General features: G+C 40.0%; 3 protein-coding genes across 5 annotated transcripts in view; all 3 read left to right on the top strand.

Moving 5' to 3' along the window:
- Positions 1-15,226, top strand: part of LOC108278470 (uncharacterized) — a 203,173-nt gene that overhangs the window by 11,291 nt on the left and 176,656 nt on the right. The window lies entirely within an intron of this gene.
- The window catches only part of LOC108279266 (uncharacterized), a 202,246-nt gene that overhangs the window by 107,332 nt on the left and 79,688 nt on the right, over positions 1-15,226 (top strand). The window lies entirely within an intron of this gene.
- LOC108265703 (uncharacterized) lies at positions 2,713-5,962 on the top strand. Of its 2 annotated transcripts, XM_017468325.2 has the most exons (3): positions 2,713-2,798; positions 3,242-3,259; positions 4,106-5,962. In XM_017468325.2, the coding sequence occupies exon 3, from the start codon at positions 4,123-4,125 to the stop codon at positions 5,626-5,628; it is 1,506 nt and encodes a 501-aa protein (XP_017323814.1). In that variant the 5' UTR covers positions 2,713-2,798; positions 3,242-3,259; positions 4,106-4,122; the 3' UTR covers positions 5,629-5,962. The 2 variants fall into 2 exon arrangements, with proteins under 2 accessions (XP_017323814.1, XP_017323808.1); XM_017468319.3 differs by lacking the exon at positions 2,713-2,798 and having other exon boundaries at positions 3,184-3,259.

Genomic DNA, 15,226 nt, shown 5'->3' with positions numbered 1-15,226 from the left:
TGTGAAAAATTGTCTTTATTGTTTAACCTTTTGATCTTTTGTTAAAAGAATTCACAAAAATACTCTGCTCTCATGGGTATCAAACAGGTATATAAAAAATATCTTTGTTAAAAATAGGTGTGCAACAATTATTAGCACGCCTATGAATTCATATTCGAAAAATATATTTGAAGTATATTCCCATTTGTCTTTTTTTTTTTTTTTTTTTTACTTGGGTGACTAAGAACAGGAAATTGTTCAACTGTGACTTCCTGTTTCACAGGGGTATAAATATGAGGTAACATATAGGCCAAATTCCCTTAGTCATTCATAACAATAGGTAAGAACAAGTAGTACAGCTGTGATGTGAGGCAAAAGGTTGTTGAGCTTCACAAAATGTGAAGTGACTATAAGAAAATAGCACAAGCATTGAAAATGCCCATTTCCACCATCAGGGCAATAATTAAGAAGTTCCAGTCAACTGTTCTGAATCAACCTGGAAGAGGACGTGTATCTATATTGTCTCAATCCACTGTGAAGAGGATGGTTCAAGTGGCCAAAAAAATCTCCAAGGATCACAGCTTGAGAATTGCAGAAGTTAGTTGCATCTTGGGGTCAGAAAGTCTCCAAAACTACAATGTGAAGTCACCTACATCACCACAAGTTGTTTGGAAGGGTTTCATGAAAAATGCCTCTACTCTCATCCAAAAACTACCTCAAGCATCTTCAGTTTGTCAGACACTACTGGAACTTCAAATGGGATCGGGTTCTATGGTCAGATGAAACCAAAATAGAGCCTTTTTGACAATAAACACCAGAGGTGGTTTTGGCACACACAGAGAGGAAGCCATATGGAAAAGTACCTCCTGCCCACGGTTATATATGGTGGTGGCTCTTTAATGTCTTAGGGCTGTTTTTCGGCCAGACGACCTGGACATTTTGTTAGGATACATGGCATCATGGACTCTATCAAATATCAACAGATATTAAATGAAAACCTGAGTGTCTCTGCCAGAAGGCTTAAAAATTGCCCTGATTGGATCTTCCAGCAGGAACATGATCCAAAACATACATCAAAATCAACACAAAAGTGGTTTACTGACCACAAAATCAAGGTCCTGCCATGGCCATACTAGTCCCCTGACTTGAAACCCATAGAAAACCTGTGGGGTGAACTGAAGAGGAGAGTCCTCCAGCGTGAACCTCGAAATTTGAAGGATCTGGAGAGATTCTGTATGAAGGAATGGTCTCAGATCCCTTGTATTCTCCAACCTCATCAGACATTATAGGAGAAGACTCAGAGCTGTTATAAGGGAGGTAGCAAAAAGTATTGACAAAAAGGGTGCCAAAAATGTTATCGTTAATGTTATCGACAAGGTCTTGTAGGTGAGCATCAAGGCCTTGAATTTGATATGGGCAGCTACAGGAAGCCAGTGGAGAGAGATGAAGAGGGGTGTGACATGGGTCCTTTTGGGCTGGTTGAAGACGAGGCGTGCTGCTGCATTCTGAATCATCTGAAGGGGTTTGAAGGAGCTCGCTGGGAGGCTCGAGAGTAGTGCATTGCAGTAGGCCAGTTTTGAGAAGACAAGAGCCTGGACTAGTAGATGTGTAGCCTGTTTGGTGAGATAGGGTCTGATTCTCTTGATGTTATACAGAACGAACCTACAGGACAATGCAGTTGTTGAAATGTGGTCTGTAAAGATCAAGCTGTCATCAAAAGTCACCCCAAGGTTCCTGGCTGTCCTGGTTGGCTTGAGTGTAATAGGCAATATTTATATACTTGATTGTATATATAATGTTCAAATTAATGTTCAAGCACCAATGTTTTATTTTTTTCTGTTTTAAATCTTTTTATTACCTTTTTTATTGTATTGTGTCTGCTATACACGTCCCTGAGAATTCAACTGTGCTGTTAAAAAAAGTACTTGTTTTGTGGAGAAATGTGACACTTTTGGCATTTCATATACCATCTCCTCTCTACAGTCTTGCCATCAGACGGTTTGGATTGTCTTGCTATCAGATGCTGAAGTGTAAATAAAAGGCCGCATGTATTAATCATAACTATAAAATCAATTAAAAAGCATTACATGTACTTCTTAAATATTATAAAGTTGTTAGCATTGACAAATTTGGTACGAGATATAAAACTATTCAGGACATGCTGTTCTTGGAAGATATTAAACTTCAAGGTGGTCCTGATTTGTAAGTCGCTTTGGATAAACGCATCTGCTAAATGAATAAATGTAAATGTAAATGATACTATATTCAGGTGATGTCACGGCATCACATGTAAGTATGTCTTAGTACCAGCAAGTGGCACTGCATCAGCACAAAACTAGAACAGTCACCACTTCTGGTTTAAAATGACTGCAGGCAGAATTAACCAGTAGTTCTTAGTATTTTATAAGAATAAGATAGATGCTAACAAAGAACTACCCATTTGTTCCTGCTTAGTTCCAGGATATTTATCTATGAGTAGTTGAACAGTACTGTAATGTTTTACGGCATTTAATAGTTTAAAATGTGTTTTATTCTTTATGTTCTATTGTAACTTCATTCAGTGTATTACATTCTGTATGTTCTTGCTAATTTTGCATTTATTACATTTATTTAAACCAACACGCATATTGCCAAGCTTAGGTTTAGGTCTAAAGCGTTAAAGAACAGATTGCAGAAACAGACAAATCCTCATGCAAATATGTGTGTGTGTGTGTGTGTGTGTGTGTGTGTGTGTGTGTGTGTGTGTGTGTGTGTGTGTGTGTGCATCAACCTGCTTTTTCTTTTTCTCTTTCATTTCTGTCACCGGCTGAGAGCACAAGGTAAGTTCCCAAAGAGGGAAACTACATAATAACGTTTGCAATACTTATTTTAAAAAAAAAAGAAGAAAAGCTTAAGAACACATAATGCATAAAGGATTATTTTGAAGGAAATGGTGTCTGAACTGGACATTTGTGTGTAATTTATGTATTTATACACATTTATGTAATTTTTAGTATTTCTCGAATACTGATATATTTTAGTTTAAGTTATGTAAATTTAAATAATGAGCATCAACTCTCAAATTTGTGTTAGCGTTTTACGGATTGCTTGATTTTTAATGTAAATAAATCATAGGCTATTAATACACAAATTAATCACACACGTGATTAATTTGTGTACAAGATCTCCACTATGTACAATAATTTCTGTAAATTTAACAAATGCCTTATATCATAACTTCATACATATGTATTTTGTTTATTTCTTTCATTTGTACCACCAGCTGACTACTGAACACAAGGTAAGTTTCCAACAAGGAAATCTGTATGATACACTATTTATTTTGGTATTGAAATTTATTACAACAAATGATATCTTTTAGTCAGGTTTACATATTTCTTTACTAATATACAGTTCACTTATATACCTTTTCAACTATAAGTCTAAAAAAGGTGAATGAGTATGTAGTAAAAACTGTATTAAGAACACACAATACACAGAGGGATGTGCTCATAAAATGACATTCTCAAAACTCCTTCACACAATTATGGCCTGATATGAAACAATTAAGATATGTGATGTGTCATGTAAAACGTTTTAGAGACGGGTGCAAGTGCAATTAAGAGCTTTATTGAAGAGAGAGATACAAATCCAAATCGAAAGGCAAAATACATCGTCATAAACAGGCAAATGGTCAGGCAAAAATCAAAGAGGATGAACTAGGCTAAGACAGGAATCGATAAACGAGGATGAGAACAGGATCAAAACTATGAAACAAAAACGAGGATCAAAAGGCATGATACAGTACAAACACTCATGATACTTCACCATGAACAAAGGCACACGATAGATTTAAATACTTAACGAAATCAAAGGTAGAGCATAAACAGCTGTGAATAATAATGACACGTGTGGGAGACATCCAATAATGTAACAGGGGCAGAGACAAGTCATAAACCATAACAAAACACACGTGTAGAAAATGAACAAAGTCACTGAAAAAAACAGAAGAGCGCTTTGTTGTGCTTCGAGCAGTTGAGGGGAAATCCGTGACATGCTGTTTGATCCATGCTATAAACATATATACCATACAGTAGACAAAAAATATTAAAATAACTGTGATTTTAATTGTGTATTTTATTTACAGAAGTCCAATCATTAATCATGATGCCCCAAGAAAAAACAAGCCTCCGTTTTGTCACCTGGAACACTAATGGTATAAGAAGCCCAGATGAAAAGTTTGCACATGTGTTGCACAGTCTCAGTAAACTTCAGGCTGATATTGTCTTTATACAAGAGACACGTGTAGGGCCAAATTCTTACCACATCTTGACAGATGTTAAAGATTGGAAAGTCTACTTCACTGTACACAGCCCTAAAAGCAAAGGAGTTGCAATACTGATAAAAAACAACGTACCATTTGAGTACATATGCCATGATGAGGATTGTAGTGGAGGTTACATTGTGCTCTTCTGTCATCTGTATGGTGAACTGCACACTCTTGTTAATGTGTACAATCATAAGGCAGACAGACGTGTCTTAGGTAGATTAAAAGAATATTTGATGGAGACAGCTGAGGGTGTGCTAGTGGTTGGAGGTGATTTCAACACAGTTTTACATCCCAGCTTTGATCGGAGTTCTTCAACTTTAAGGCCTTCAACATTTAGAGATGTTTTAGAAGACTTTACTGCTTCTCTGAATCTCAGAGACACCTGGTCATACTTACGCTATGCTGATGAGGGCTTTACACGAAGTCAGAATGAGAGTCAGTCCAGAATAGACATGTTTTTCTTGCACAAAGACACACTGGTACGAGCACGTAATATCACTGTACAGGGCAATGTCATTTCTGATCATAATCCAGTTGTCCTGGAACTTGAAGTGCAGCAACAGACGGAAAAAACATTTCCAAAAGTTTCCTTGCTTTTTAAGCAAATTCCAAATAACAGAAGACCCAACAGGATACCAGGGAAGATTAGTGGGGCAGAAATCCTGGGTGCCATCAAGACTTTGGCTGACTCACAAGAACAAAGACCTGGTGAAAAGCAAGTGGGCTACTATAAAAGCCATCGATGCCCAGTGACAGAAAGCTTAAAGATAACTTACAACAACATGTTAAAGACAAATCATGTATCTGAAGCGTTTAAAGAATCTTATCCTTCACGAGACAGATACGTCTTCAGTGCAGAATATTTGATATTCTCTCAAATTTTAGCCAAGCGCCTTAGTGCATACATTTCCCCCTATATCAAGGAAAAGCCAGAAAAAAATCTTGATAAATTTCTCACTGTGACATTTGAGAAAGGCATACAAGAGATTAAGTTTTCTTTCCTTGAGACAAGCCGTGAACTTCATAAAGACTTGAGGTCCTTTGTCCCCCCAACCATGTTCCGTATTCTGGGGTGCCTTCTTCCAGAAGTCCAAGGCTCTTCTGGGGAAGTAAGACATTTGCTGCCTGGCTGTCCACTTACCAGCACTATCCTTAATTTAGCTCTGAATAAACTAGATTGGATTATCAATAGTGAGAAGAAGTGCAGGAGTAGTGTTTGTTTCCACAGACAGGCTCTGCTCATACATGCACACCAGAGCAAACAGGAGCGAGTTGTTTGGCTAATTGAGAAATTCCAGGAAGAATCAGGAATTAAATTTCAAAAACAATTTCATAGATAGAGACTGAGATGATTAAAGTACACAAATGTATGTTACAGCTAGATTACATTTATACATTTACTGTGGTAGGATTACAAAATATCCAGACACGACCAAGACAAACTATTTAATTTTATATTGTCATCCTGACTTTAAAATACTTTATTGATATACAGCGTTACCTAGATACTAAATATTTTGAGAATGATTAAAGGGCTTTTCAACAGCAACCATTTGAAGAATATTAAGCATATGACAAGTTCTGTACAACATCTGCTTTGCAAATTGAAATTGCATTTAAACCTCTGTCAGAGGTGCATTTATTTTTTCATGTCTGACCAAAATTTATATATATATATATATATATATATATATATATATATATATATGTGTGTGTGTGTGTGTGTGTGTGTGTGTGTGTGTGTGTGTGTGTGTTTACTTTTATGTTTAATTTTGATTGCTGTTCTGATTTTATTGGCTGTTTTTATTTAATGCATTTGTTTATTATTGTATTGACTACTGGTTGTAAATATGTTTACTGTAATTTCTTGAATGTGATCCATTCTAAGGTAATGATATCGTACATCGTTATGGTCTTCTTTATTGGGATTGAAAGAAAGTATTTTGAAATGCACTTCAGTTTATAAACACTTGGAGGAAAAGGGGTTTTCTGTTGGGCTTTTCAGGAATGACCATAGATAAGGGCCCTCTAGTAACACAGTGGGTGATCACAGTCCATCACTGGAACCACAATTAAAATAGATTCAGTAAAATATAAAGGGTTTCAGACACTGTTATACAGTTGCTAATGTTAACATGTGCTTCATAAGCTGGGATTACTGGAGTTATCTGTAAAATATAAATATATATTTGAATGCAATCAACGTATTTTTGCTTAAAATGTTTTAAGGATTATCATTTGACTTTTGTCTTTCAAATTCTTGTCCAGTTCTTTGTCAGTTATTACAGCAATGGTTCAGGACTTTATGTTTGCAATCATTATAGATATATAAACAGTTTTTTCTTTTGTTGAATCTAATGCTACATTAAGTCTTTACTCTATTTATGAGGACATTGTTTTTTGGGAAATTCTTAATGTCATATTTCTTTCTTAATAAATAAAAGCTGTGTCGTGTAAAACGTGTCAGTTGTCTTGAAATGTACAGTCAGGTTCATAAATGTTTGGGAAATATATAAAATCTTAAATATAAATATTAATCCTGGTCTTGGCTGCCTCGGACGGTCTTCAAATCTGTTTTTAAATCACATTCTCAACATTCCAAAACCAATACATTATGGTGGTAACTGGCAACCAAATGTGTACATTAAAACAGTTTGTTTTCATACAGCTAGCATGAATTAATCATGCTTTTTAAAAACCCTGGAATACAATCAAACACTGCACTCTCACCTGAGCTCGGACCTAGGACCCTGTGAACTGATCATACTCACAACACATAATTCTAAACAGTATATTAGATACTTGTTTAAATTAAATTTACTATAAGCAATGAAATCACATTTTGATGAGAATCTAAATATTTTATGTAAAATATAAATAGTATTTTTCTTAAATCTGACTGACCACATATTCCCTTTGTTCAGTGCATCTAATGGCTGGCTGCAGTAAGATTTTTAACCAAACCCATTCCCATGTTAGTGAATGGGACAGCTGACAATCTATCGTTTGAAGTTACAGCTCTACAAATTATTTATGGGGCTGACACAACTTACAGCAAAAGTATTTAGCTGTATATTTTCAGTCTTCTCTATCAATAGATTATGTCAGTATTTAGTAGCAGTGCAATATATGTGGAGACCTGGATACACATGTGAATGGATTTTTTTGAATGCCAAGAGTCCAAAATCAACAATCATTTACAAACATTTCATCCATACAGGTATGGCCACCACAGACTACAATCCACAGAGAGTTCTAATCGAGCACACGTGTTTCAAATTACACTCAAACTCTATATAAACAGATCTTGGACATTCAAACGGTTACAAAGTAAAACTCAGTAATGTTAACTCTGATCTTACCAAGTCTTTTGTTCACGTATCACGTATGCTGGTTTTTGACTAGGATTGTTTCCTGGTTTCTGTATTTTGGTTTTTCTACATTTTGCTGTTTGCTGATGGCCTGAGCCTTTTCCTGTTTCTGACCTTGAACTTGCCTCACATTCTGGATTTGTCTGCCGATTGTGATTAAACTGCCTCTACTGCATTTGCATCCATCTCAGTCTTTCTGTTGTGATACTGCATCTATTAATGGAAGAAACACCTGACCATAAAATTGTAAAGAAAACAAAAGTGAAACAAAAATGAAATATTTGAACTATGCATGGTATAAATTTATGTTTTTCTTCTTAACCATTGTAATAAATATTATTTCTTGAATCTATGGTTTAAAGTGATAAACTGTCTAAAATGTGTAGAAATATATCAGCATTACTATTAACAGGGATTGTTTTTATGTTAGAGAGGAAATATACTTTCATTTTGTACCCTAGTAAATCCTGAATTGTCTTTCATGTAGGATAGATTTTACTATGCAAAAGAAACCTCAAGTTATTTGTTATTCATATTATCTTTGCTTAGGTACAGTTTGAGTACTTATCTGCATGGAAGCTGAAAGCACTGACTAAAATGAAAATGAAAGTGCATGTGGGAGGTGTTGTGTCAGTAGCATCAGTTTATGTTTATTCAGTCTGTGTTTGGATTACAGGCACTCTAGTCACACATGAAATGATCTAGATGTAATTAGCTGTATAGGAACTTATTATTCTTATCTTGCTGTATTACCTTATTATTACCTTAGGGTCTTAGGCAAATGCCATCTTTTAGTTGTCCATAATGAAACATACCTTCATCAGTCAGTTAAACTATCATTTTATTATGAAACATATTCTAATATCAATAATTTGAAAGATTACCAGCTATTATCTTGCTGTCGTATACTTTATCCTGTTAAAATTCCCACGGTCAGCACGCTGTCACCATGTTATGAGCAAATCCATCTACACAGATTCTGTGTGTATGAAGGTACTCATATCTTTGGAAAGCTAAGACTCTTGTGCTTCAATATAAATATAAACCATTTCAAGATACAAACAGCAGCTACAATCAACGTCTCTGTCAGACCACTGATATACAAACAAGCACTTAGGAAATGGAGGCAACTCACCTCATATGAATCCTCATAGTAATCCACTGATCAGTAACATCCTGACAAAAACAGTCTTGTTATACTGGCAAAGGTCCAAACAATTCGGTTATGAAGTATATATAGTCCACCTTTCAAAAAGAGACCAAAACCATGCATGTACTCCAAATGGTTCAAGAACAGCTTTAATTTTAGTTTGGGTATGCCTTGGCTAGGTGTTTTAGGCTAATTTTACAGGAGCTTCACTTTATGAGAATTTACAGAAAAAAACGCACTAACAACATGGTTACAGATTTGATTATATTTACAGATATCCCCTGTATCACAGCAAACAAGAACTAGAAAATCACAGCCAAAAGCAGCACATTGTTACATTCTTTTTCTGCTGCAGGGGCTAGTAGCTCACATGAAACCATTTTACATCATTGACTCAGAGTGCACTGCAGATGTAATGGCGGCCTCTGTAAGTTAAAATATGTATTAAACATAATATTTTGTGTGTTTTCAATGTATTTCAACATATTTTTGTAGGAGAGGGCAATTACTGCGTGTTAAGGCCGACAAATCTTCATAGGCGGGATTTCTTTTAAAGCATTACTTAACTCTAGTTTAGCCATCCAAACAGTTGACAGCATCTCTTAGAAGTTCTGAAAGATCATCTCATCATTCTCATGTATTGAAGCACCTTACACTTCCCTCTGCTTCAACTCAAAAAGAATGCAGGCTCCAGTATAGAATGATTGGTATTTTGTGTGCTGTTGCTTTTGGAGAAATCAAAGCGAGGCTGACACACAACACAGTCTTTCACCTGGAGTGATCCCATACTAAGTGGGACACTGGTCCCCAAATTCCACTGTATCATTAAAATAGACCCGAGAGCTGTCTATCTTATCTATTTTATGCTGAAACAAGGAAAAAGTGAAATAAGAGAGACATTTGGAGAAAAGATTGGTTGGGAGAAACAGGCAGCAAGGATTGCTATTCTGCAAAGAGAACTAGCGGTATAATGAAAATAAGTAAGTACAGAGAGCCCTTACTGGACACAGCTGGTGTATTCTCTCTTGTTCCAGTGTGAGGAACAGAGGAGGGCAGAAAGCCTGCGACACCACAGGCTGGGCAGCAGATGTAGGCACTTTAGGAATATAATCCGGCCTAGGATACAGGAAGACCTTGGTTAATCCAGGGAAAAGGCAAGGCAGGAAGGAGCAACTGAGAGAGCTTGTAGATCGACTACTCTCTAAAGAGATGTCAGGGCCACCAGAAGAGCTACCTTTAGAGGCAGAAGCTTCTCAGAGGCTGACTCTAAGGGCTCAAGTGGGACTCCTGACAGACCTTCCAGGACCACAGAAGGACCCAGGAAGGTATGCGCTGCCTGCAGATGGGCCTCAGCTACCTGACACCACGCCAAAATGGTGGCCACGTAAGCCCTGATTGTAGAAGGAGCCCACCCCGCTGAGAAACGTCCTTGTAAGAACTCCAGGACTGTAGCTATCGTGCGATTCACTGGGTTTACCTGGCGTTCCTCACACCACAAGACAAAAAGCCGCCACTTGAGTGCATACAATTTCCTTGTGGATGGTGCTCTAGCATTTAACATGGTCTTTACAACCTCAGTTCTGAGACCAGAATCTATGAGCTGGTGCCCCTCAGGGGCCAGACCCACAGTTTCCATAGTTCTGGCCGAGGGTGATAAATCAGCCCTCCAGCTTGAGACAGTAGATCCAGTCTAAGGGCTCAAACGGGGTACCTGACAGACCTTCCAGGACCACAGAAAGATCCCAGGAAGGTATGCGTGGCCTACAGATGGGCCTCAGCCACCTCACACCACGCATGAACCTCAAAGTTAGAGGATGTTCAACAGGGGTGTGGCTGGCCGAAATAGCAACCACATAAACCTTGATTGAAGAAGGAGCCCACCCTGCTATTGCACAGTTCTCTGGGTCTACAGTGGATCCCTTCGGATAGGAATCTCACAAGGAGTGCCATCCAGCAGGGATATTATATCTGAGAACCATATTCGAGCTGGCCAATAAGGTGCTACTAGCAGCAGACATAGACTGTCTTGGTGAACTCTCGCTAGAACTTCTGGGAGCAGAGTGATCTGGGAAAAGCATACAGATGTGACCTCAGCCACATGTGCACCATGGTGTCCAGCCCTAATTGTGTGGGAGGTGTGAAAGCGAACCACAGTATGTTGTCTCCTCAGAGGTGAACACATGCAGTCCCACTTGGCCAAACCTCCGCCATATGGACTTCACCACTTTTGGATGGAGCCACGTCCCTGGGCCTCAGCCCCTGCCTCAACAGGATATCTGCCCCTACATTCCAATTGCCCAGAATGTACATTACACTCACTGACAAAACTTTTCTTCTGCCCAGAGAAGAATTAGTTGCACCTGCCTGAACAGGGGGTGCGGACATAATCCTCCCTGGTGGTCAATATATGAGACCACCGCTATGTTGTCTGTAAACACATGGTGACCTCTCAGTTGACCAAGAAGGAATTTCATTGCTAGAAATATGGCCCACATTTCTAGGCAATTTATATGTCGCTCCAGATGAGGGCCACTTCAGAGACCGTGAGCTGGACAGCTGTCTAAGACTGCGCTCCATCCCGTGAGAGAGGTGTCTGCCATTACCACCTTGCACTAAGGAGACACACCTAGAGTGTGACCCAAGGCTAGAAACCCGGGACACTCAAATTCTCAGGGCATGTAGGCATCACCGCGTGACACTGATTACTCTCAGAGGTTTCATCCATGGACAAACCCCCAACTTCTCAGCCACCACTGAAATGGTCTTCTGTGCAATAGGCCCAATGGTATGATGTTGGCTGCCAAGAGTCTCCCATAGAAACTGGAGGGGATGCCAAGATACAGCTTTATCTTGCTCAAATTTGATAGGATTGACCCTACTGTTGTGGATAGAAATGCCATCATCGTAGTAGAATCCTTATAACCCCTAGAAAAGTTGTCCACTTCACTGGAGAAATCATACTTTTCTGAGGTTCAACCTGAGCCCCAAGCTCTTCATGTGGGTAAGAACAACATCTCAATGTTGAACCACCAGTTCCCTAGATCGTGCTAGAATTAAGCAGTCGTCCAGATTGTTTAGTACATGGATGCCCTGCAGTCACAGTGGAGCCAGAATGACATCCATGCACTTTGTGAATGTGTGAGGGGATAAAGCTAGCGATATTTCTATGTGGAAATATGCACCTTTTAGATCTATCGTCACAAACCAGTCCTCAAACTGAATCTGTGGAACGATAAGTTTGGGTGTTAGCATCTTGAACCTGTATGTCCAAAGAGTACAGTTAAGATGACACAGATCTAAAATTGGCCGCATACTCCTCTATTTCTTGCGGAACAGGAAATAACGGCTGTAAAAATCTCCCTCCCTCAGGGAACAGGGTACATGTGCTATGGCCCCTTTGTCCAAGAGGGATCTTACTTCCTGTGCTAACATTGGGCTCTGGTCTGTGCTGACTACTGTGGTGAGCACACCTCTGAACCGGGGGGGTCGAGCTCTAAACTGGTCCCGGTAACCCTTTTCTACGGTAGACAGAACCCATGGAGACACGTTTGGCAGTAGTTTCCATGCTGCCAAATGGTCTTTTAGTGACGTTAACTATTCCACGTTCTATTGGAGGGAAAGCATCAGATTTTCATTTCCCTGTGACAGCTCGCTGACTAGAGAACACTGAAAACTTGGGTCAGCCTTGGCTAGGGGAGGCCATACGGTAGCACTGGGGATTAACTGCCCTAACAACCTCATGTCCCCTAATACGTCCCTCCACGGCCCCTCAGGAACATTCTTCTTTGTCTGCTTGGCCTTTATGACCCTTCTCAGATCAGGCCTAGTAGCAGGCCTGGCTGTCTGTGGGGGTTGGTGGGCTGCCATACTCGCCTTCTGTGTCTCCCTCGCACTAGTGCTGGCCCAGGCTCCACTCGTGGATGCTCAGGTGAACCCAACACAACATGGAAGGAACTGGCTGAATGCCGCCATATGTCGAGCTCACTCAGCATGTCTGCTTGGTAGGCCTGCAACACTGTCATTGTCTGCAGTGACCCACAAGCAAGACTAATACTGCATAGGCCTTGCCCACCAATGGTGGTCTTACACGGTGGCTTGGATGGCAAAGCCAGCACCCCTAAATTACCTGCTGTCGATGGAGAGAGGTAGCTCGCAAGCACCTCCTCCACCTTCAGCATAGCTAAATAGCCATGCCGTTCATTCCCCACAATGGCTGAATAATCCAACATCGTGGGGTTATAAATACAGCTTATGCATGGTTTTCCCCCAGATGCCTGATATTTTGTCACGCACTTCTGGAAGAAAGGGGGAGTGTTCAGTGTGAGGGATTTACTTTCACTGGGGAGAAAAATGCTCATTCAGCCTTAGTAATCACTTCAAGCAGCTCCTTATATGCTGGTCTCAGTTTTTAGCACATCCTTCTGGCTCCTCGGAGTCAGAGAGGAATTATTACTATTATTTGTGTGTGTGGGTTTTTTTTGTTGTTGTGTTTTTTTGGCTTTCCATAGGAGGAGTCACGACGTGAGCTCCAAAATCCAGCGGAGAGCCGGACCTAGAAGACAGAGCATGAGATAGAGCAGTGCTCGTCTCCGGCTCCTCCTCCGGATCCATAAGAGATCCCCCGGCCCTGAGATGGCTAACTGCCTTGGAAGCTGCCAGCCTAGATCCGCGAGGCTCTGAAACCCAACTTGCTTCGTCTTCTGAGAAGAGAGCAAGACGCGAGGGAAGCTGCCTAATGTAGGCGTTACAATGCACAGCCTCTCGAGGCTGCCATCGCATGCTCCACAGCTAGACACTTCACACAAAAAGTGTGCACTACTCCCCATGATGAAACGGGAGCAAGATGTAACGCACTTCCTGAATTCTCTCACTCATATTTTTCTCTCTCGCTCATTCCTTTTTTTTCTTCTCTTTTTTTAAAGGGATAGGAAAGTCCAGAGATTTTGAGAAAAGACAGAGAGGAAATGAAGCATCTTTTTGTTTCTTTACACAAACAACCACATGTAGTCTCACTGAAGATAATAAGGCTGATGGCACGGTTCACAGGTGCCATATATATATATATCACGCAACGCGCTTAATTGCCACGTCACCTGATCATGGCATGCCTTTAAATAGGCATGATTTTACACAATCTTCAGATGCCGGTTGTGCACGAGGTGTGCTCCCATAGTGTTATGCTAAACGCAACGTGGAGTTCCCTTTCAAAAAGGGAACTCCCACACGATGTTAATAGTGTGATGAAGGTGCGTACATGTCTGTAATGCACTTCGATAATGCAACTAAAACAGGAATACTCCACATGTCTTAATTCGATTTGTGTTCACTTCGAGTATGACTTTAGTCGGATTAAGATCATCAGAAATCTGTGTTTACATGGTAGTTTCTTAATCAGAGTATTGTCTTAATCGGTTTAATATCGGATTATTGTTGTCCATGTAAACGTACTGATAGACGTGAATGTAAAAAGAAGCAAGTGCATGTATCCCACTGTCATGGCTTAAAGTTAAAACCTAGAAATTATTATTATCCTTTTTTTTTTTTTTTTTAAATTTTGGAACTACATAAAAACTTATCAACTGTTCTTAAAATTAGATATAATGAAAACAATACTGTCACGACTTTAAGCAGCGGGCTGAAGAGCATGTGAATGCACGTGACCGCAACCTTGATTCCTGCCTTGCCCCTCGCCTGTTTTGATTTTGTCTGCCTGTCTCTCTCTTAAATAAACCTGTTCTACTGCGATTGCATCCTACCTTATCTCCGTTACGTCACGATACGTGACAGAATATTCCACCCATCATGGATGCAGCACGAGAACGGAGAGAACGCAGAACCCGGAGGTCCACTCCAATCATCCCCACCTTGGATTCTATGCAGTTTTCGCAATAGACTTTCATGGACCTTCCCGATCAGTATGATGGCTTCTTTGGTTATCCGGATTATTTTATGATTGACTGCCAGAGTTACTTCTCCAGCCTGTTTGACCCGAAGCCAAGGGAGAAACAATGGATTAAGTTCATGATGTCCCGATTTTTTGGCCCAGCTCGCAAGTGGGCACAGCGAGTAGCAGCCATGAGACCCCGGGTACTGGAGGACAGTAGGCAGTTCTCGGACCTGATTCTGAGGGAGTTTGGAGAACCAGGGCAGAGTTACAACTTGGATGAGCTGTTGAAGGGAGTTAATATGGTGAACAATGCTGATCTTCCATTCCACATGCATTATGAGCGGATGAGCCACCAAGTTGATGTTAACATGGACAACCAAGTCCCTGAGGTCCAAGTCAAGTCTCCAGTCACTGAAGTCCAAGGCAAGTCTCAAGTTTCTGAAATCCAAGTCAAGTCTCCAGTCTCTGAAATCCAAGTCAAGACTCAAGTCCCTGAGATCCAAGTCCAAGTCAAGTCTCAAGTTCCTGAT

This window comes from Ictalurus punctatus, chromosome 1 (assembly GCF_001660625.3).
Source record: "Ictalurus punctatus breed USDA103 chromosome 1, Coco_2.0, whole genome shotgun sequence".
Classification (NCBI taxonomy): domain Eukaryota; kingdom Metazoa; phylum Chordata; class Actinopteri; order Siluriformes; family Ictaluridae; genus Ictalurus; species Ictalurus punctatus.
This window is presented reverse-complemented; position numbering and strand designations above follow the sequence as displayed.

Excerpts from the sequence above, each read along its gene's own strand:
- LOC108265703 (XM_017468325.2), top strand. The coding sequence starts at position 4,123 with ATGATGCCCCAAGAAAAAACAAGCCTCCGTTTTGTCACCTGGAACACT.